Source organism: Zalophus californianus, chromosome 1 (assembly GCF_009762305.2).
Source record: "Zalophus californianus isolate mZalCal1 chromosome 1, mZalCal1.pri.v2, whole genome shotgun sequence".
In the NCBI taxonomy this organism is placed as follows: domain Eukaryota; kingdom Metazoa; phylum Chordata; class Mammalia; order Carnivora; family Otariidae; genus Zalophus; species Zalophus californianus.
The window spans coordinates 136,296,218-136,318,418 of NC_045595.1; the positions used below are offsets into that span (position 1 = coordinate 136,296,218).

Genomic DNA, 22,201 nt, shown 5'->3' on the forward strand with positions numbered 1-22,201 from the left:
CTTCTCTCTCTGAAATAAATAAATCTTTAAAAAAAATGTAATGTGGAAGGTAAACTCAGGCACACGGGAGAGAGTCTGGTTCAATTTCAGGTTGAGTCCTGCTCCCTCCCAAGCTTAACACACCACAGACATTTGAAAAGTATTCTTGACTAATCAGAAATATGGCAACACATTAAGCTGGTATGGGGATGGTAAGGGCGAAAAGCAGCAGTTTCCTCATGGTTCGCTTCTGTGAATTTGGAAAATAGGAGACTCTTTAGAGCCTAGCTCATTAATGTGGAGACTGAGGGCTGGCTTCCTCTGTGTTCTATGTTCTGTGCCCTGCACTCTGGCTAAACACATAGTAGGTGCTCAAGTAATGCTCTTCCAAACTGAAATAACCTGAAGTCCGTACTGAGTCTCAAAAACATTTTTTAAATTATTGGGACATTATTTGACATTCACCTGAGGTACTGAGAGCTGGCAGGCAGTGAATTTCAAAATCCAAATGTAATAGCACCAAGTAAGCATAGAATCCCTCTTACCCACCAGCCAGACTGAGACACTATCAACAAAGCTTAGGTCTCTAAAGACCCCCGACAGAGAAAATAGCCAGAAGTAAAAGCCTTTCTCAAGATGAAAACATCCACAAACACTTTTTTTGTTGCTAGAAGTGAAATAAATGTAGAAGTTAAACACTGAAAGTACCCTTTGCGTGCTGATGTAGTAGGGGTTAGCAGACTGTAGGCTCCATACCTCCCACTCGAACACAGCTCCCAGGCAGCCTCTTCTACTTAGCAGCAGGATATTGAAGGTTATCATCCTATCTCTGAAAAAATGTAGTTTGCTAGGCTCAATCTTAGAAGTTACCCATGATGTTTCCTTCAAAACTAAAACATATATAAATTTTACCTTTAAAGGGTAGTACAGAATCAAATGTCAAATGATCAAACATTAAAACAGCCCCCAAATTAAAGTACTATTGGGTTATTAGATTCTTGTTGGTGACTATTTCCCAAATAAAAGTACTGAAAAAATAGGTATTTCCATTTTATTAAACTATAATTATTCTGATCAAAATTGCCTTCATTTCTGTCAATTAAGTAATAATGGATTGCCATGATTTAAATTGAACTCTCTTTTGAATGGATGACTTTTTAACCACCTCCTGTCATGTGAAAATTACAAAGGCATCATCCTAAATTCTTCTAGAATAGTTTGATACTCAGACATTAAATTATTTGCATCTTAAGGGCACTGGAAACCTACAAAGAACTGAGATTATATTATAGCCCATTGAATGGTGAAATGTCATTAATTCTAACTGTAATAGCAAAGAACTGGAATTTACTCCACCATTTCTTTAAAAAGAGGGGAAGGGCAGCTGATTCAACCAAGGAATCAATATTAACAAGATCATAAGAGGGAAATTTAGACTACTCAAGAGAATAAGCTATTTAAACACATTTCAGAAGTATTTACATATAACTGATATGATGAATATAAATTATTTTTTCTATTCAATAAAAAGGCCTGGTAGGATTGCTCTTTAGCAACATTTTGTTTACTCAGGTTGCAGTACTTAATTGAAAGTAACATACGTTTTTTAAAAAATCTGCCCGTTCAGACATTTGACGAATTATCATTGATCTTCCCCTAACCTGTATCAATAAAGCCTCAATGTATTTAATTCTAACCATAACCTCAGGTCAAGAATTGAACAGCATCAGCCAGATTCAGAGAAATTGATGCCGCTTGTGTTTTCAGAGAGGGTCTGATGTATTTGATGATGAAAAACACCCAACCACGTTCACTGTACATTATGTAGTCTCTAGGCTGTTAGACACGAGAGAATGTCTGAGGTTCAAACATCAATTGCACTAGCCCAGAAGCACTTCTGAAAAACCAGGAAACATGTACGTTTCCAAAGAACATGCAACCATCCAGGAGAACCATGACACATACCCAGAGACACTCAGAGGAGCAGTGTCCTACCCAGAGGTGGACAGCTCCTGTGCTAAGGTGCTTTGAGGTAGAGACACCTGTGTGGCTCTGGGAGGAGACTTGGGAAACAGGCTCTGTCAGGTAGCCAAGCAGGAAATGTTCTCTTCCACCCCAAATGCTGCTTTTCTAGACTTGAAAAACAAATCAACTGGAAGGGCAACTTGAGGAGGAATAACTGACATTATAGGAGATTCGAGGAGGTCACCTGTGGCAGTTCAGCCCATTAGTTGGCTTCTGATTTTTTTCCCTCCTCCCACTCTCTCAGGCTGGGATTCTAACAAGATAAGTCACTGAGGAAGAAGGAGAAAAAATACATTTCTTTGGGTGAATATCTATAGGCAGTCAAAATATAACAAAAACAACAATAAAAAAACATGTAGAGTTACATATCACATTGGTCCTCTGAGCTCCCAGAATTGTTCATGCTCACCTTTAACCTCCTAACACTTGAAGATGACAAAAATCTGAAACAAATCTTAAACTTGGTCCTTCCACTGAAGGCAGTTGGGGAGTTCTCTTTCAAATCTCTGAAGAAAAAAAAATTCTTAATGTCATCATTTGATTGTTTTGTGAAAAAAATACATCAAGATTTTAAACTGTGGAGAGGTTGAGAACCCACTCAAGGACAACCCTCTCCCACAAAGGATAACTCAGGATCTACTCGTTTAACTAGAATATACAGAGTGTAAAAAATTCAGGGGGCGCCTGGGTGGCTCAGTCAGTTAAGCACCTGCCTTCTGCTCAGGTCAGAATCCCAGATTCCTAGGATCAAGCCCCACAATCAGGCTCCCTGCTCAGCGGGGAGCCTGCTTCTCCCTCTGTCCCTCACCCCACCCCCACCCCCGTGCTCTCTTTCTCAAATAAGTAAACAAAATCCTTAAAAAAAAATTCAGTATTTACCCCTAGTGGTTTTTCTTTTTTCTTTTTTAATATTTTATTTATTTGACAGAGAAAGAGATAGTGAGAGCAGGAACACAAGCATGGGGAGTGGGAGAGGGAGAAGCGGGCTTCCCGTGGAGCAAGGAGCCCGATGCGCGGCTCGATCACAGGACCCTGGGATCACGACCTGAGCCGAAGGCAGACTGAGCCACCCAGGCGCCCCCCTAGTGTTTTTTCTTAAACAATATAAAAAGTATCTATCTTCCCTAGAGAGCAGTCATTCCTAAAAGACCTTAACATTCTATAAGCCTCAGTCTATACACATTCAAAAGAGAATCAAAATAACTCCTCATCCCACACTATCATGTTATCAGGACCTTTGAGAGAAAAGGTTAAATGGGTTATAGGAATATGTAAGGCAAGTAAAGTAAGCACTGAGATTCAATAAAAACTTAAAGACATGACTATTAAAATACTATATTTGAGTGAAGTCAAAGTCAGGACATTCTATAGGCAAAGTTGATAGGTTTGCATGAATTTAGCAAAACACTCACACAGAATGAATCCTTCAACACCAATGTGGATATGACTAACACCAAAAACACGATCCAATTTCCTCAAGAAATAAATGTATAAAAAGGTAGATACCAAAGATCTGAAGGCCTGATGTTGTGCATTTTTAGTGGGGAAGAGAACTGGCCTTGTCTGATATCAAAGTGACCACTGCATTTTGTCCCAGAAAGATTTACTCAGATTTGGTATAGTAAATAGCATATTTCTTAGAAAACCAATGATTTTAAAGAAGGGTAAATCTATTTTCCTCTCGTAGACCATGGCTAACCACAGTATGGCACAATTTTGGAGAAATCAGACCTCACCCAGTTACAAAAATAGCAAAAAGGGCTCTTACTGCTGGCAGAAAAGTGGCTAACATCTTTATTGATACTACAAGAACAGTGTTTTAAACTTTTCAATTAAGCATTTAAAAAATCAGCTCTTTCAGATAAGGCTGAAAGGGAAAAATTAAATCGTGTTTTATAAAAGAGAAAGTAACTCCAATCATTCTTTGGAGGAAAGAAGAGAAAGAGGGTAAAAAGAGAGGCGGGGAGGAGACACTTTGGGATGAAAGCTGAATATGTGGCCTGTCTAAGCCGTTTGAACAGCCTGGGCCTCAGTTCCCCAATCTCTGAAGTAAGGAGAGCAGTGCCTCCCTCACCCTAGAAGGGGTTCTGAAAAGTTACGTAAGGATTATAAAAGGATTCAGTAATCCATAACTGTTATTACTGGTGTTTTATAAGGAATTTGTTTTACTCCAAAAGGGGCTAAGTATCAATATGAATAGAAGGGGATTATTCTCCTCAGTATAAACTCCAGGTCAGCTAAGGCTCTCTTTGATTTGTTGACTTTTCCTGACTTAGTTAAATCCTAGGCGCCCCAAGGATCCCCACACCTCCAGGTATTCGCTTCCTGAGTGACCCTTTCCCACTGAGTGCGGGCTGGACTAGTGTCTCATGTCTCACACACAAAATAAGGCAGAAGTGATGATGCACAACTCACGGACTAGGTGGGGCAAAGCACTGTGGTGTCACACTCTCTTGGATTACTCACTCAGGGGAGCCCGCGGCCATGCTGTGAGCAGACCTACGGAGAGGCCCGTGTCGTGAAGGCCTGAAAGCTCTAGCCACAGCCACAGAGAAACAGAGGCCTTTCAACCACCATATGAGTGAGCCTGATAGCAGATCTTCTTGACTGCAACCTCATAAAAGATGCTGAGCTAGAACCCAGGTAAACTGGTACCATATTCCTGACCCTCAGAAAATGTGAGAGATAATAAATGTTCACTGCTTTAAATTGCTAAGTTTTGGGGGTAATTTGTTTTGTTTTGTTTTGTTTTGTTTTGAAGTAGGCTCCATGCCCAGCATGCAGCCCAATGTCGGGCTTGAACTCACAACCCTGAGATCAAGACCTGAGTTGAGATCAAGAGTCATAACACTTAATCGACTGAGCCACCCAGGCACCCCAGTTTTGGGATAATGTGTATGCAGCAATAGATTACTAATACAGAGCATGTGACAGCATCTCATTTTGCAATTAACATTTATTTTAATGTCAGTCATTTCTCTGGGTATGAATTATCTTACCCATTGGTAAATTCTGTCATTTTTGCACTTGTCTATTTTTTCGCAATTTCAGACGCTGTCTGCTTAAACTGATCATCTCTGATTTACTACATAAAAACACAACTTGCTTCTTGTATCCACCTACTATCCTGTAATAAGAGGATAGCCATTTGTGTGTGTGGGGGGGCGGTATGTATGTTTTTCTTCTGTGATTCCTGGCAGATTTTTAATCTAATTTGGGTTGGAGAGAGAAATATCTACAGAGAAAATTGTATTTTCGAGTAATCACACTGAATCTGGTAATACTAAGATTAACCCACCACCATCATCATCATTATTATTATTTTAAAGACTGATTTGCAAAACCTATTCTGGTTCCACCAAATCTAAAGCTCTGCTTTCCAAAACTCACTTTGCGGCCCTGTGCAACTGCTCTTTGCAGCGCACCTCATGTTTTAAAGGACCTTTGTACCTAAAATGCCCATGAAGGTTTCATTCTACTTAGGCCAAAGATTCAGTACAAAGACTGAAAAACCCATTCACAAAAGAGTAAAATCTTTGAACTGCTATTTCTCCCCACCCTCAGTTTGAAAATAAAGAAGAGGAAAAGAAATAAAAGCAAATTATTAAGGATACCTTACTATGGCTCTAATTTTTAAAAGTTGAAAAATATTTAACAAGCAGCTAATTTCACTTTTCAAGGCATTCAAGATGTACCAGTGGAAATAAAAAAACAAGACAAGAGCAAGATTTCGTGGAACTTCAAAATTTTAAAGTTCAAAAGATCAGTCCAAAAAATAGAGTTGGCTATTTTTATGGAACTGATAGCCATTAGATCCTTCACAAATGAGGGAAACCAAATGAAATCCTGAATTCTCAGACTCTTATATGCCACTCTATTATGTCTTACCATAGATCATCTAATTTTATGTTCCCCAAGACATGCGCTCTACCTCACCATTATAGGGATTCTTAATGAGCTATTTCATTTCATGTAAGTTTTAGAACAAAAACATACATTTTTAAAATGCTAATCCAACAATCCTATTTTTTTGTGTTTCAGTTTTCTTCGGGTTTTGTGTTTTTGTTGCTTTTGTTTTGTTTTGTTTTGTTTGTAAAGGTCCCTCAGGTAACTGGCAGTTTCCATTTAGTTTGGCCTTAATGAATATTTACTGCACCCAGGACCCAGAAGCAGAATCCATACGGCTTTCAATTTCCTCAACTTAAATACAAGAAAGTGCAACAGTAACCAAAACACTTTTCAAAAATATTTAAAAGCACTACTTTTCACCACTGAATTTTCCTCCCAAGTACACACTCTGCTTTTTTTTTTTTAAAGATTTTATTTATTTATCTGACAGAGACAGACACAGTGAGAGAGGAAACACAAGCAGGGGGTGTGGGAGAGGGAGAAGCAGGCTTCCCACTGAGCAGGGAGCCCGATGCGGGGCTCGAACCCAGGACCCTGGGATCATGACCTGAGCCAAAGGCAAACGCTTAACGACTGAGCCACCCAGGCCCCCCCCATGCTATGCTTTTAAAACTACCTGCCTTATATCAGATGTTGATTTACAGGCACTCAGGCTCTTATTTAAAAAACAAAAAATATTTGCTAGACATATGAGAATCGTTATCTTTTTTTTTTTAAAGATTTTATTTATTTATTTGACAGAGAGACACAGCGAGAGAGGGAATACAAGCAAGGGAAGATGGAGAGGGAAAAGCAGGCTTCCTGCTGAGCAGGGAGCCCGATGCAGGTCTCAATCTCAGGACCCTGGGATCATGACCTGAGCTGAAGGCAAACGCTTAACGACTGAGCCACCCAGGTGCCCCGAGAATCTTATCTTCTTAAAAACAGTTTAAAACATCATCTATAGCTGGCGCAGTGTTTAACTGGAGAAGATATAATTGAGACCGACGAGGAAATATGTTCCTCCAATTATATGAAAATAGGGCTTGTTTTTTTTCTCATGAACATGTATAATGAAATAGTATATACATAAAATTATAAGATGGTCACACATTCAGCATATGTATCTTCTAAATTTGCAAAAGGATTTCAGATGGTTCCATATAATAGAAACATAATAAGGATATAAAATTAAAAGTGTAAGGGACTTTATACTAGAGAAAATAATTATTCCAGAAAACTAACTAGACTAAGGATGGCTGGAGCAACTGAGACATAATTTTAATTTTGAGCTTCCAAACAGCTATCATCATCATTAGATAAGAGACATACAAGTTTATCCAGTTCATTAACAGAAGGACTTTCCCCTCTCATTCACAGACAAGCCTTAAGGGTAGGAGATACTAAACATAATGGAGAGAGTCTTCAACAGTATTTTATAGAAGCTGCAGAATTTTCATGGGGAAGAGACTACAAACCAGCAACTCGTGGGCCAGATTCAACCCACAAATTATCTTCTTCGACCCTCACAATCTCTACAAAAATTTTTGAATTGTTGCCAATATTTAACATTAAGAACTCTGACTTCCAGCTTCTTCTGAAAAATCAGATGTGCAAACACTGGCCTTACATTTCCACATGGTAGCAGTTGGCTGAAGCTGACTTAAGAGCTACCTCTCCTGTTCATCACAGAAACCCCCCCACTTATATCACCCACAGGTATTTGAGTGTGGACCCCTGTAAATATAGGGTGGTTTCTTGTGACAGCCTTACTACAAAACTTGGATGTAGGATATGAAATCAGTGGTCTTTGAAGATCAGTCTTCAGGAAGCTGGAGCGATGGAGTACGTGGGCACAAAGCAGAGCTCGGAGGGGAGCCTCCTCTCTCTATCTCTCTCTCTGGGCATGAAAACCATCCAGGAGGCTCTTTAAATAACATAGAAGGCCAAGTCCAAGGACTTTAAGTACTGCCCCCGAGAGTCCTTGACCACAGGTTAAGAAATCACTGAGAGAATAACATATATTGTTTGAAGTAATAATATCCTGGGGTTTTTTTTTTTTAAGATTTTATTTATTTATTCATGAGACAGAGAAAGAGAGGCAGACAGAGAGGGAGAAGCAGGCTCTCGCTGAGCAGGGAGCCCGAGGTGGGGCTCGATCCCAGGACTCTGGGATCAGGACATGAGCCGAAGGCAGACGCTTAACCGACTGAGCCACCCACATGCCCCTAATATCCTGTTTTAGAACAAGACTCATGCATGCAGGACTGATGCTGTGCAAGTGTATATTAGATAATGGTTTATGTCCCCTCTGACTTGTGAGGTGTCCATTCTAATCAGCTGAAAATATTCTGAAGATCACCCCTGTGTTTATGGAAACTCACCATATGCAACAGATGAAAGTAGGGACGCTCTGCTTAAAGAAGGGGCAGGAGGGCCAACCTGCTTGGACCTCCTGAAGCAAAAACTTGTTGTTGATCAATGTGTGGGTCCCTTGTCACCAGACCCATCACTCTTCAAAGTTAGTTGACTCTAATGGCTCTACCAAGAACTGAAGTGCAATCATCGGCCAAGGAGCTCCCTAGAAAGTTCCCGAAGGGCAAATATTCTGTGCTATTGATTATAGAAAAATCCATAGATTTAATCTGGCATGCAGTTGACAAAGCAAACATTTGTTACTAAAGCGAAAGTGACAGGCCATTCCACAGGAAGTAGATTTAGAAGTAGCAAAGGCAGGGTCTAAATTTTCCTTGAGAAGGAGCTTTTGATCTGCTGGAATGTCTGAACAAGGAATGGACTCAAGGCCCAGAATTATATACTACAGGACAGATAACTTTCAAACTGTTTTTTAAAGCAGCAAACCCCTTTTCTGAACCAAATTCTAGACTGAACTCCAACACATAAAACTGCAATGAACATAGCTGTTTTCTGACTGAAAGGTGGTTAAGAAGCCAGGATCTCCCATGTACATATGTCCACTTCTTCCTTCCCATGAATTTGGCATCTCCTCAGAATCCTAAGGCTTTGTGCAACACACTGTTAAACGTACTACCATGGGGATTAAAAGATAGGACTTTGGCCTGGAAATATTTTTTTTTTAAAGATTTTATTTATTTGACAGAGAGAGACAGTGAGAGAGGGAACACAAGCAGGGGGAGTGGGAGAGAGAAGCAGGGTTCCTGCGGAGCAGGGAGCCCAATGCGGGGCTCGATCCCAGGACCCTGAGATCATGACCTGAGCTGAAGGCAGACGCTTAACGACTGAGCCACACCGAGGCACCCCTGGAAATATTTTTTAAAGATTTATTTATTTATTTTAGAGAGAGGGCACACAAGCAGGGACAGAGGCAGAAGGAGAGGGAGAGAATCTTAAGCAGGCTTGACTCCCTGCTGAGCATAGAGCCTGATGCAGGGCTTGATCTCACCCACCCCTGAGATCATGACCTGAGCTGAAATCAAGAGTCAGACACTCAACCACTTAGCCAACTGAGTCACCCAGGCGCCCCAGGCCTGGAAATTTTTAAGGCAGATATTAACATCTTGTCCATAATCGTGAACTAAAGCTACAAATTTTCAATACCAAAATTATTGTCTTGAAATCATTGAAACAGACATGCAGAGCAAACCATTAATACAAAAATCAATGAACCAAAGAGCTAACTCTTCCCTGGCAAATCTCCTAAGATGTATAAAGAATTATATTAGAACCAACCACCTGTTCCCAGTCTTTTATAGCCCTTAAAACAAAATGTCAGTTTCACTTACCTACTTCATAAGACTAAATCTCTGTCTTATTTCAAATAATTGAATAAACAGCACCTTTGTTATCTCAAATCTTTTGTGAATAAAAAAATGAATGTAAAATTTTAAAAAATATTAAGGGGCAAAAAAATTAGAAGTCTTCGTTGAGCGAGTATTTTATTCTTTATTCCTCAAAAGGGAGATTAATCCTACATTTTAAAATATCTGAGCTTAAAACTTTGTTTCTAAAGATCCTGGATTCTATCATCATTAGCAGTGACACAACTCAGAGTTTTCAAAAGCTTATTTCACAAATTCAGTGTCCATGACTTGAAGACATCACTATTCATACAAAGAGAAAGGGGGAAAGAGTACAGCAAGATCCAGGAGCAAGGCTAGATTATGCATCCACAAATTTTTTTTTCTATCCTTCAATGGTATTGGCGGAGGGGGGGGGGGAATCTTTTCCCTTTACAAAGAATAAATACAATTGCACTCTAGGGGGGAGAAAAGTAGCCTAAACTTTCAATACTGGGAAATTCCTTCCCAAATTTTCAACTCTTCATAAAAGCCAGCTATGTTTGACAACCCCCCCACAACCACTGACAAACGTGTGTGTGTGTGTGTGTGTGTGTGTGTGTGTGTGTGTGTGTGTGTGTGTGTGTGTGAGTGTCTGTGTGTCTGTCTGCTGCACTTTCCCGGTAAGTGTATGCCACAGAACCCATACATTCCAACCCATTGAGCAAGCGCACACATGCCTCCCTGGCTTCCCCAAACTCAGCCAGCGAGAGGGCACTGCACTGGAGGCAGGCCTGCACACCAGGCACCTTCCAGCCCTGCCCGGCCATCCCCACGGAAATGTAAAGGGGAAGGAGAATGAGAGAGAGAGAGAGGGAGGGAGGGAGGGAGGAAGTGGCCAGTACAGGGCCTCATAGAAAGAAATGCAAAAGCTTTTGTGGGGCAGGCCAGCCACATACTCCTAGAGTTTTTAAACATCAAAGAATAAGTTGTGTGAGATTTTCAGTCCTGCTGGCACCCCTGGAGTCACTTACTGTCTTCTCTGCACTATCAGTGAGTACCAGGCTTTCCCCTGTGCTCCGGAATTAGAGAATGCACGAGCTGCCTGACATAGCTCACTCAGTCACCTATGCTGCTATGGCCGCCTGTCTCCTGTCCCCCTTCCTTCCCTCTCTCCCTCCAACTGTCTCCTTCTTTCTCTCATTCCCCCCTTCCTTCTATTTGAAGAGCTAAACTCCATTTTTCTTAGTGTTAAACTGTTGAATCATCTATCTGACTCTCTCAAAGATGCATAAATATTTTACTCCAAAATCTTACCCATACAATGAAGAAAAATATCCACTTTTCATTATGCGTTGTTAAAATCACAAAGATCAGGAGGGACTCAAGTAAAAGGTCTCCATATAATACAGTTATAGCCTGTCCTCACATGAGCTTTTTCAAAATATCTTCGATTTCGTGAACTGGTTTGAGGTTAACCTGTCCCCAGAATCACCAATTACATATTTTTTGCTTTGCTTTTCGAAGAGAAAGCGTAAAGAGAAGATGTAGCAAGAACATAAAAATGTCTTCTCTGATAACATTTTAAGCTCTATTAGAGGTTCTTGACTGAGAAAAGTCATTATTTTTTATTCATAATAAAGTTCCTAAGATTATGTTCTTATCAAAAAAGCACCTCTATCTCTAGAAGAAAAACTCTTGTAAATCTCATTTCATTGATAGTATAATTGTATCTTACATCTTGTTTACTTAAAAAAGTCACCAATGTACTACATAATATTTAAGTATTGTATCAGAAAGAACCATCTTTCCACTCCCTGTGCTTTCACTGACATTTTCATGTGTCAGAAAGGTTTAAAATTTTCTAATGTTAGTAAGATGAATCATTTTATGAAAAGCAATTTGTGAGAATCCCATATTTTCCTCCTCTAGACCATACACATTTTTTTTATATACAGATGAAAATGAAACCATGCCAAACTTTGTGCAACATTCTAGGTCCTAAACAAAAAAGGCTGAGTTTTTCTCAGGGTTTAAAAAAATATATCTGGGCCAAAGGCATGAATACAGACCCTCTCCCCACACTGCATACACATTATGTTAATTTTCAGCCACAATGACTTTTAAAAACATCTCTCTTTCATAATTACTAACGCCGCTACAATAGGAAGGACTACTTCAAAAAGTGTCCTCAAATTATGCCTAACACTTTTAGCTGTTTTTCAATTATACTAAAAATAACTAAACTTCAGCCCCTTAGCTTCCTCAGCATTATCTGTTGTATACATGTAAACCTTATCTCTTATTCTGAGTTGGGAAAAACATACAAAGTTACTCTGTAGCCTATGTAAACATTATCACAACTCCTGCTTTATTGGTAGGGTACTGTTACTATATTTAAATTAGGAGGAGAGCAAAGGTAATAGGACCACTGTTTCTTTGAAGCAGGTCTGGTCAGGTGGAGGGAGGAGTTGCTTTTGAGCCTGAAGCCTGACAGCCCTATCTGCAAAAAGGATGAAGTACAGGTCTCTCCCGGCTGTTGTGAGGATAAAGTAAGATACACAGAAGGCCTCGTGCAACCCCTAGCATAGGAACTGCTTCCTAAGTATTAGTTACCTTCCTTCCCCATCTTCAGAGTCAGAATTCCACAGAACACGCAATACCTTACTCCAGACTATCCTAACTTAAAGAAATGAAATGCGTGGGGAGTTGGAAATAATCTTTTCACCTATTATTTTCTTGATAGTGCCTTCCTCCCTTCCGCCACCACCATATACATAGGACAGTACACAAAAGTTAAAGGAACAAGAGGATAAATGCAGGGAAGTTTACAATTAAGGGAAAATGAACTGCACTTCACATGGTTAATTATTTAGTATATGTCTTTGAGTGACTGTATCATTAATGAAGACCTCTGAAAACTTCATGGATGCTATCCTACTAATACTCATTCCATCCCCACAAGAGAGGCCAAAGGCCATATTCTGTACAGAAAGTGAAGCAGAGAGACACCAAATCTAGGGAAAGACCTGGCAGCCACCAGGAAAAGAAACCAAAACACAGTCCTGACCTCCAGCAATGGGTTGGTTAAAACCCAGGAAGAACCCACCCAAGTGATTCCTTGAGCTAGACTTTCCTTTACCACAAGGCTGATAGTCTTGACCAGAGCCACAGCTCACTGCCTAATGTGTGCGGTGCAAGATGTCGAGAGATACGTCTTTCTTGGCAGTGTTCTATTTCATAGCACAAGGAATGCAACCACTGAAAAAAGCAACAAACTCCAACCCCACTTCTGTCTATGGGCGAGCATGGTGTTAGGAGAAGGTAATGCTGCTGGTAATGTTTAAATTGCCTCTGTTTGTTTCTAATTATTTCTGCTTCTAAAAAAACTGTAACAAAGTACAGATCACTCAGATTGATGTAAGAATAAGACTGCAAAGGGTCATTCACAAACAAATCTATTTTCATATACTTCCATCACTCTTGAAAGGCACCCTTTGAGCCTTACAACTTTGACTGACTTCTTTAATTTAAAAAATAGAAAAAAAAAGTCTCAGCATGCTGGACTGAGGATCAGAAGACCTGGGCTCTAGCCACAGCTTTATTTAATAGCCATGTGGCCTTAGGCAAATTATTAAATCTCTCTGAAACTAAGTTTCCTCATCAGAAAAAAGGGGAGGAAGTTACTTGTCCTATCTTCTTCACATAATTATTATTTGGAGTAAATGAAATAATGTGTTGAAGAGGTTGAGACATCATCAGTACTATATGAATATACGATGCAGGCACATAAAAATACATGTATCTCCCTGAGAGAATGCTACTAGCATTATTTACACATCAACACATGGAATCATGAAACAACCTTTCTGATCACATTCAAAACAAAAATTAAAAATCCAAGCTTCCCCCTAAGGCAAATTCTCACACACTGGCACATATTAATTATATCATAATGAGAAAAGCTGAAATGGTCCCATACATATTTTCCTGGTTATTAGGTACAACATTTCTTATGATACAGGTAAATATCAGAAACTCTAAAATATGCATTTGAACTCTTAATTTTCATTTATGGGACTCATTAAAACAGCTATTTTATGAAATATTCTTGATAATAAACAGAATGGGAAAATTCTAAGTAATATTCACATTTTAAGAATAAAGTACAGAATAGATAAATAACAAGGAAATCTGGGAATAAATGAACAAAATGTATCTCAAAAATGCAAGTAGTGAGAAAGAGAGGCTTGGGAAGGAGACATGTATCTATTCAATGATGGACACTGGGTTAGCTTTCAGATTTGATTGCCCGCTATTAGTGCAAAAACATCCATTTTCTCTGGTCTACTTAATCTTTACCTTAATATGCTGTCAAACTCTAAACCAAATTAAAGAAACAATTATCATATCCTCCCTTCTCTTTGGAAGCCAAAGCAACAGAATCTGAATTTTTCTATAAGGGAAAATAATTTTTCTTCTCTATTTTATGGAAACACCAAAGTACATGATCAAAACAGGAAAAGAAAAACCTTAAAAATAATGCTCTGAGCACTCTGCAATTTTGCTGCCGAAAATAGAACCCATACAGTCCATGCCACCAAATGAAAATTACAAGTTTGTAAGCATGAAGTCAAATTATAAAGTAAAAGATTTTTAAAAATATTTTAATGATGATAAATGGGAGGAAAGACTGTTATCTTTACTGGTAGGTGTTTGTTGTTTATTTGCTATTACGTTTTCTTCAACGATAGTGTTCTGAATGACTACCCAAACTGACTGGACTTAAATTTCAGTGTAAAAAAGGATAAACCTTGACTAATAAATTACTTGGGCATGTTTTGTTAAACAGAACTATGCCATCCTTCAAATTAAAAAGTTAATCATAACTTTTGAGAGATTATGCTTTTGACTGAAAGTTTTAGAAAACTGGTTTAAAAAACTGTCTCAGCCAAGCCACACCACTCTCTTCTTCAACACCAAAAAGAACGTGAAGACACTTTGGTGGCATGTAAGTGGAATTTTTAAAAGTATATTTTGAAACTTTTAAGAGTCTCCAAAGAAACCAGTTCAATATTTATGCTTCTAATGAAATTGATTCTGTCAGAGTACTTCTATCGTGCAAAATAATATACTGTCTTCCACAGTACAGAATTTCTAAATGAAAATGCATATTCAAATTTTGAATTTTCTAACATTTATAAAAATCGCTTGTACATCATCAGAGCCTTCGCAGAATCACTGAGCTAACTCTATTAGTGAGAGGGGATATCCAAGCAAGAGGAAGGAGAGTAGACTGAGCATTACATCGTCCTCCCAGCAGCACACTCGGTGCAGAAGCCAGTACAGGTGCTGGAGCCCTGGCTTCCGAAAGGTTAACCACCTACAAGAGTTATGTATCACTCAAAGCAAATACTGATTCCCTTTGTCACAAGGTTCAAACATCTAGCAATTTTCATTTGCCTTGTCAGATTCTAAACTCCAGAGCAAATGTTGCTCAATTAAAGATTTCCTTCTCTTCCCTCTTGATACCATCTGTCTGAAAGTACTGTCCCCCACAAAGCACACATGCACACAGACACCCATGTGCACACACCCCACTGAATCACAGAGATGACACACTTAGCTCAAATAATATCCTCTCACAACTCTGACCAATTGCTCATCTACTTTTGAGAATTTCATTAGAAGACTTGGAAGAGTGATTCAGCAATAGACAGCAAATATTTAGAAAGTTGAGAAGTATCAGATATGTGTAAAAAGTTCCTGTAGAAATCTGATTTTCATTGTTTTGACTTTTAGTAAGGGGAGGAAATTACTATTTACTAATTACTATTACTAATATCCAATTACTATCCTTTTATGCACTTTTAACCTCATTTACATCCCCCCAGCTGAAAAACTGGAGCAACTTCCATAAAAAAAAAAATCTACTCAAAATAGTTAGATGTAAAATTTGATATGCAATTAGTTCTAAATCATCTAATGTCCTTTAAAAAATTCTTCTTAAAGAAAATACATTATTTCACCCTGTGTAAAAGGTATTGTACAAATACTACTAATCTTCTCTCATCTTTATGTAATCTCAGGTTAAAATAGTAAAAACAAAACTCTGAGACCATCCCTTACTGGTCATCTTATATCCAGCCATAATTACAAGGAAATATTATTTTGAAAAACACCATTTGACAAATGTATTAAACATCACCAAACCTCCTTTTAGAATTAATGGTCAGATGCAGCCATTTAATACTTTTATAAATTGCTACAATACAAATTTAAAACTGAGATGAATTTGACGAATTGGAAAATCAAGCAGCACATAAAAGTATTTTGATTTGTAGCTTTCAATGTTTTTTAATATTTAGCTAAATAACATAAAAACATCAAATGCCCAGTCTTTTAATATTTGTAAGCTAGAACTTTAAACCTATATCATCACCTGAATTATCAACTAATATTTTTCTTTGTTGCTTCTATTATCTCTTAAAGGTTGCAAAAATGTGTAATTCTTTATGGCATTTCCTAGAACCATATGAAAAAATTATTTGTTTTAAAAATGGGAAACTAAACGTCCAACTCAAAGTCAAATCATAAGTTACCTTACAGTTTGACATGTATTTTATATTAACATATGTTATATCCACACATGGAATCTATATAATTAAATTCAGGAATTAATTTTTAATTCAACAAATTCTTTAAATAGAAGGCTATCATATGATTTTAACATAAAAAAGTCTTTTCTGTTGCTACAAAATTAAAAATTGATGCAGCAAAAGCCTTTGTTGCAGGGAGGGCTTGAGGTTGGGTGATTTTTTTTTTTCTTTTTGGTATTTAATTCAACTATACACAATGTAGTACATACAAGCAAAATACAATTGAGATACTGTTTTCTTTAACATTCCTATAGGAGACCGAATTCATTTGCATTGGAGAGAACACAATTACTGATTTTTAACTCATGAAAGACAAATTCATAGCTTTTTCCTACACTACCTCATAGTAGTCACACCATTTCAGTGAAAGCATGTCTAGCACCACTCGGTTACTTCCTAGCAGTGGGCAGAAATTGCATTTTTCAAAGTTTTGTTTCTCACAGAATCATTCAACTTTAGTTACAAAGCACATTCAGGTTAGCGTATGTCTTAGCTCAAAACAATTTATGTGATGTGTGCACGTGCGTCTATGTGTGTAGATATATATGCAGATATATGTATATATTTTTAAACTAAACTCTCCTCAACTTCAAAAATGAAATTTCTATCAAGGAAGTTTCCACAACTTTTAGCAGAATTTTAAAGTCACTACCAGGTTCTTCCTCTTGAAGGAATCTTTGATTTATAAATACTACCAACAAATATGAATAGAGAAAAACAATCCAAAGATTTTTATTCAACAAAGCCTGAAATCAACTTAGAAAGTAAGAAAAATAGATGGTTTGTCTATGCTTTGCATTACAATACTTTGTATCTAGTAAGAATGAAACACACATGGCAAAAAGGAAAAAGAGTTTTCTGCTTCTGATGACCCTGAGAAAATAATGGTTATCTAGTCTGTCTACTATAATAGCACATGTAAAATGATGCTAGAATGATATATAACAAAAGACCCAATTGGTAAGCAAATGGCATGCCAATAATTTCATGACTTAAGATAAAAATATCTCCTCCCAAAGTATCATTAGCTTAAAAAAATCTATTTGGAATGTAGATACTAAAACTGATTCTTGAAAACAGAAAGAAATCAGAACAATATAAAGAAAATGAGCACTCAATTGTTGAATGATTTTTAAAGTAAGCAAGCAATGAGGATGAATTGTTTTCTTCACATTTTCACTTCAACTAACACAAAAACCACATATAGAACTGACTTAACGCTGACAAATTTACTTCTAACTTGTTAAATTTCATGGAAATGCAACAAAGGAACACCAAAATAGTCACCATGTAACATAAAAGCTTTGGTTTCAAATGTCACAGTACCCTGCTTTTTTGAAAGCCAGCACCGTGGTAGTGCCCTGTGCATGAGAACATACAGCTGCTTCATCCCAGGGGTCTGAGCTCAGTACACAACGCCAGTCATTAGCCATCTCTCCCTTAGCCTGCAGTACAAGTAACTAATTCCTGCATTTTAAACCAATAAAGGAAAGGGAAAAAAAGAGTAAAACCATCCAATCAGAAATGATGCAACCCTCTACAGCAGCAGCTTATGCATACATTTGGTATGTCAAACGTCTTCAGTGTAGTGAATCATACACAGCGCATTTTAATCTACCTCCTAGGTATTTCATATCGCCCACATGTTCAAAGAAATCATGTACTAATAGGGCTGTATAAATCTTAGTTTGCTCTTTATTTAATTAATACTAAAAATTGGGGACATGCTTTTAATTCTGAACTCTTACATAAACACAACAAAATTACTTAAATGACACTCTGGCTAACAGCAAATAACCTCTCCATTTTGAAAGAAAAAGTTTATAAGTTCATTTGTGAGAAGTCTTAGGAGAGGTTAATAACTTTAGATAAATTAGTATTTCATTTACATTGCAACATGAAATAATGTACTTTGCAACATGAAATGAGACATCAACTAAAGTTAAAATTCTAGTGATTTTTATTAATTATAACCCCAAAAAGGACTCAAAACAGCTAGACAGCCAATAGAATTAGGCATTTATAGAATAATAGCCCATCAAATGTTTTAGGTGGTTCTTTCAAGTTTTGCTTAATAGAGTCATCAAATTTTCAAGTGTTGTAAGATGAGTAATTTAAACTTACAATAAGTACTTATTATATCAGGAAGTTTCAACTTGGATTTCTCAGGCAAAAAAAATTTTTATAGAAAAGTATATAAATTAAAATACTTAACTGAAAAACCAGTTACACACGACATCTGTTCCTAGAGAGAACTAGCTTAGTATTACACATGAAACTGCAAATCATAACTTTTGCCTTTTTTTTTAAAGGCATTAGCTTTGTGATATGTCACAGAATCATTTGCAAACAAAAGATACTTTTGTTTTAACTAAGCGACAGAGTATCTGAAAATGCGCCCACAATTTTTAAAACCTCTTTAACAAAACATCTAAGTATTTATAAAATTAGTAAGTTTGTTTTAAAATCTATTCAATTCTGGTATAAAAATCAAGTAAGCGGTTACACTGTTGAGTATCACAAATTGTAAAGGTGGTAAATCAAAGACTTCACTTCAGAGTTTTCAATCCAGCTACTTAATGACTAATGGTGAAGAAATGTATGTGAATGGGATATAAACTAAGTTACGACACATGGGAGAAAAAAAAATCTAGAATGAGTAATAAAGGGCCCCAATTTAAAGTCCACAATAAACTTTAAACAAAGATGTTCTCCCTCATTCTCTCCTCATAGATACTTCTCATGTAGGCAAATCACTGTGGAGAAATCCAACTTCCACAAAACTCTTCACTTCTTCATTAACAACAGTGCACTTAAATATAACTATAGATTTCACAAAGATTCTTGTTTAGCCTCAAACATATCTTAAAAGCAACAACAACAACAACAACGCTCAGAAGGAATAGTCAGTAGTTTCAGTGAGTAAAAAAGTCTGGCTTTTTAACTGCCACCCAATCCAAACAACTTATTTCTTTAGAGTGCTATGCAAAATATTGACCCCTTACTGAATTATTTTATTATTCAACGTTAAGCTATCTAAAAAAGAAAACTAATTAATCGCGAAGTTTAGTTAAGCAATTTAGCTGACAAAGTAAATATTTACTCTTAACATCTCACAGGAAGTCTTGACAAGCATTTGTTGCCACTGTGCTGGGGGTAGGGGTGCGAGTGGGGGGTGGGAGGCAAGTTTTGATAAACAAGTTTAACGGTCCCAGCGAATTTCACACAGCTAGGGTTCGCCATCCCTCACCCCCAATGAGGCACCAGATATTTTCCAAGTACAGTAAACACCTTATATAATGAAAGTAAAAAAATGTAACTTTCTAAACTATGTTATCTCCACTTAATAAAACAAACAAAAGCCTTTTTTAAAAACTATAAAAGCACATTTTAAAAAAACTGAGTGTATTTTTGTATTTATACGTAAGCCCTATCACAAAGTAACTAAGCAAAATATATTTACCTGAGCTTTTTAGAGACTGAGTAATCAACTTCCATGATTTTCCCATGCAATTCCACTTTACCTTTAAAACAGAAATTAAAGCACTCAGAACCTTCCTTAGATCAAACCGGCGGGGGTCTAGGAGGGGCACGCACAGAACTCCACGCTCGGGCTCCGCCTTCGGGCGCCCTCAAGGGGTCTCCTACCCCGCTCGAGCTGGGCAAACTCGGTTCCCAGTGGGAAGCAAGGTGGGCGCCCCGAGTCTTGGGACGAGGTGGGAAGGGCGCGAGCCGGGATCCGACCCCAGGTATAGCTGTGGGTGGCATTACCAGAAAAACAAATTTAATAAAGAGCGGCGCCAATTTGAAAGGATGAGCTCATTTGAAACTCAAGCTGCAGGGCTGGCGCGGCCCCGCTCCTCTCCCGGCCCCCACCTCTCCATTCCGCTAACCCGGGCCCCGAAGGCTCCGCTGCGCTCCCCTCCCTGCCCTCTCCACCCGGTGGCCCCGAGAAGACGCACTGAAGCCCCCCACCCCCCCTACCACCACCACCCCGGGGCCGCTTCTGAGAGAGCCCAGTCCCGGCCGGCTCCTGGGTGTCACCTTGGCCTCACTGCCGCCCCGCCCCCACCCCGCGCGCCAGTGGGGAAGGGGCTCCCGCCGGGCCGGGGTTCGGGGGGCGCAGGCTCCCGGCCCGGGGGCGAGCGCGGCTCCGAGCGGTGCGTGTGCGAGAGGGAGAGTTGGTGAGTGCGCGCGCGCGCGAGTGTGTGTGTGTCGCTCTCCGTCTCCCGTCTGGGCTCCAAGCGCTCTCGCGGGCCCCCCGGTCGCCTCTTTCCCGGTTCTCAGCCCGGGCCCCCACCGAGTTGAGACAGGGCACCTCGTAAAAAGGTGCTTCTGGCCGAGCGGGAGGCGGGGGGACAGGCGGCGGAAAGCCCCCAGCCCCGAGTTCTTCTCAATAAAATCGGACAAAAAATTCAGAGAAAAATAGGAGCGCTTGAGAGACGAGCGAGAGGGGACTGAGGTTCGGGAGAAGACCGAGAGAGATGTGCCGTCGTGCAGGGGCTGGGGTTGGGGGAGCCCCGAAACCTCGGAGGGGATCATCAGGGTGGCGCCGAGGGGGTGCCGAAAGTGGGGGACCGCGGGGCGAGGCGGGGAGGGGGCTTGAAAGGAGAGTGCGGCTCAGGGGACGCCAGAGGGCGAGAGGTCCCAGGCACGAGGCACTGAAAAGGGTAAGGTCCGGTCAAGGGAGAAGGAGATGCAGGATTTGGAGGGGGTCCCCTGACAAAGGGGGTGACGGGAAGGTCAGGGAAGAGAGGGGACGGGGGCTCTCTGAGGATGGGGGTGGGGAAACTCTGGAGAGCAGCTCAGGGAGCCAGGGGGAGGAAGGGTGCCCCCAGAGAGCGAGTGAGCCCTGGGCACCCTCGGAGCGGCACGGGGGTCGCCCCAGGGCTGCGGCTGGGAGGGCAGGGGGGGAGTCCGGAGCGGTGGGGGGAGGGGAGCGGGCCGTCCCGGGATCGGGCCGGCGGCGAGAGTTGAGGGTCTGGTGCGTGGAAGTGAGCGTGCGGGCGCGGGAGCCCCCGCCGGGCGCCGCCCGCAGGGCTCGGCCTCCCTCCGGGCGCCGTCCCGGCCTGAGCTGGGCGAGGCGGGGGGAGGGGGCAGCGGCGACTGCTTACCCGAGAGGGTCTCGATGGCGCGGATGGCCCAGTTCTGGTCGGGGTAGTCCACGAAGGCGTAGCCGGACTTGAGCAGGACCTGTCCCGCCAGGGGCAGCTTCCTGTCCCCGAAGAGCTGCCGGAGGTCGTCGGCGGTGACGGCGGGGCTCAGGTTCCCGATGTAAAGCTTGTTCATCATCCGTCTCTTCCCCGAGAGCCCGCGGCTCCCCCGGCCCGGTACCCGGCGCTCCTCGCCTCCTCCGCTGCCCTCGTCTCTCCTCCTCCTCCTCCGCCCCCCCTCCCCGCCCTCCGCCCGCCCGCCACCCACCCCCACCCTCAGCCTGGCTCCCCCCACCGCGGCCGGCCCGGCCCGCCCGGGGGCAGAGGCGGAGGCGGGGACTCGGCGCGGCTGCCTCCTCGGGGCAGAGTCCCGGGCCGGGCGGCGGCGCGCGGACAAAGCGCTCTCTCTGCCTCTCTCTCTCTCTCTCCCTCTCTCTCTCTCTCTCTCTCTCCCTCTCAAGGCGGTGGCGGGAGGAGGAGCAGCGGCGGGCGGCGGCAGCGCACCCCGCGTGTGTCTGTGTGAGAGTTTGTACGGGCGTGTGCGCAGCCGAGAGTGAGCGAGCGAGCGCCCCCTCCCCGCCCCGCGCCGCCGAGCCCCTCGCCCCCGGCACGGCTACCCGGGCTTCTGCCTCCCGCCGGGCGGGCGGAAGCGGGTCGCGGCCCGGGGCTACGGCTCCCGGGCGCCAGAAGCCCGGGCGGGCGCGGCGCGGAGGCCAGGCGTGCGGCGGGGCGGGGAAGG

The 22,201-nt window shown here is 41.0% G+C and overlaps 1 protein-coding gene across 5 annotated transcripts in view; it reads right to left on the reverse strand.

The window, feature by feature from the left end:
• Positions 1 to 21,690, reverse strand: part of IGF2BP2 (insulin like growth factor 2 mRNA binding protein 2) — a 157,054-nt gene extending 135,364 nt beyond the window's left edge. For all 5 annotated transcript variants that reach the window (XM_027587363.2, XM_027587360.2, XM_027587361.2 and 2 more), the window contains exons 1-2: positions 21,424 to 21,690; positions 19,773 to 19,833 (exon numbers count right to left, since the gene is read on the reverse strand). In XM_027587363.2, the coding sequence (XP_027443164.1) occupies positions 19,773 to 19,833; positions 21,424 to 21,601 (239 nt within the window). In that variant the 5' untranslated portion in view covers positions 21,602 to 21,690. The remainder of the gene's footprint in view (positions 1 to 19,772; positions 19,834 to 21,423) is intronic.
• Positions 21,691 to 22,201: the final 511 nt, after the last annotated feature.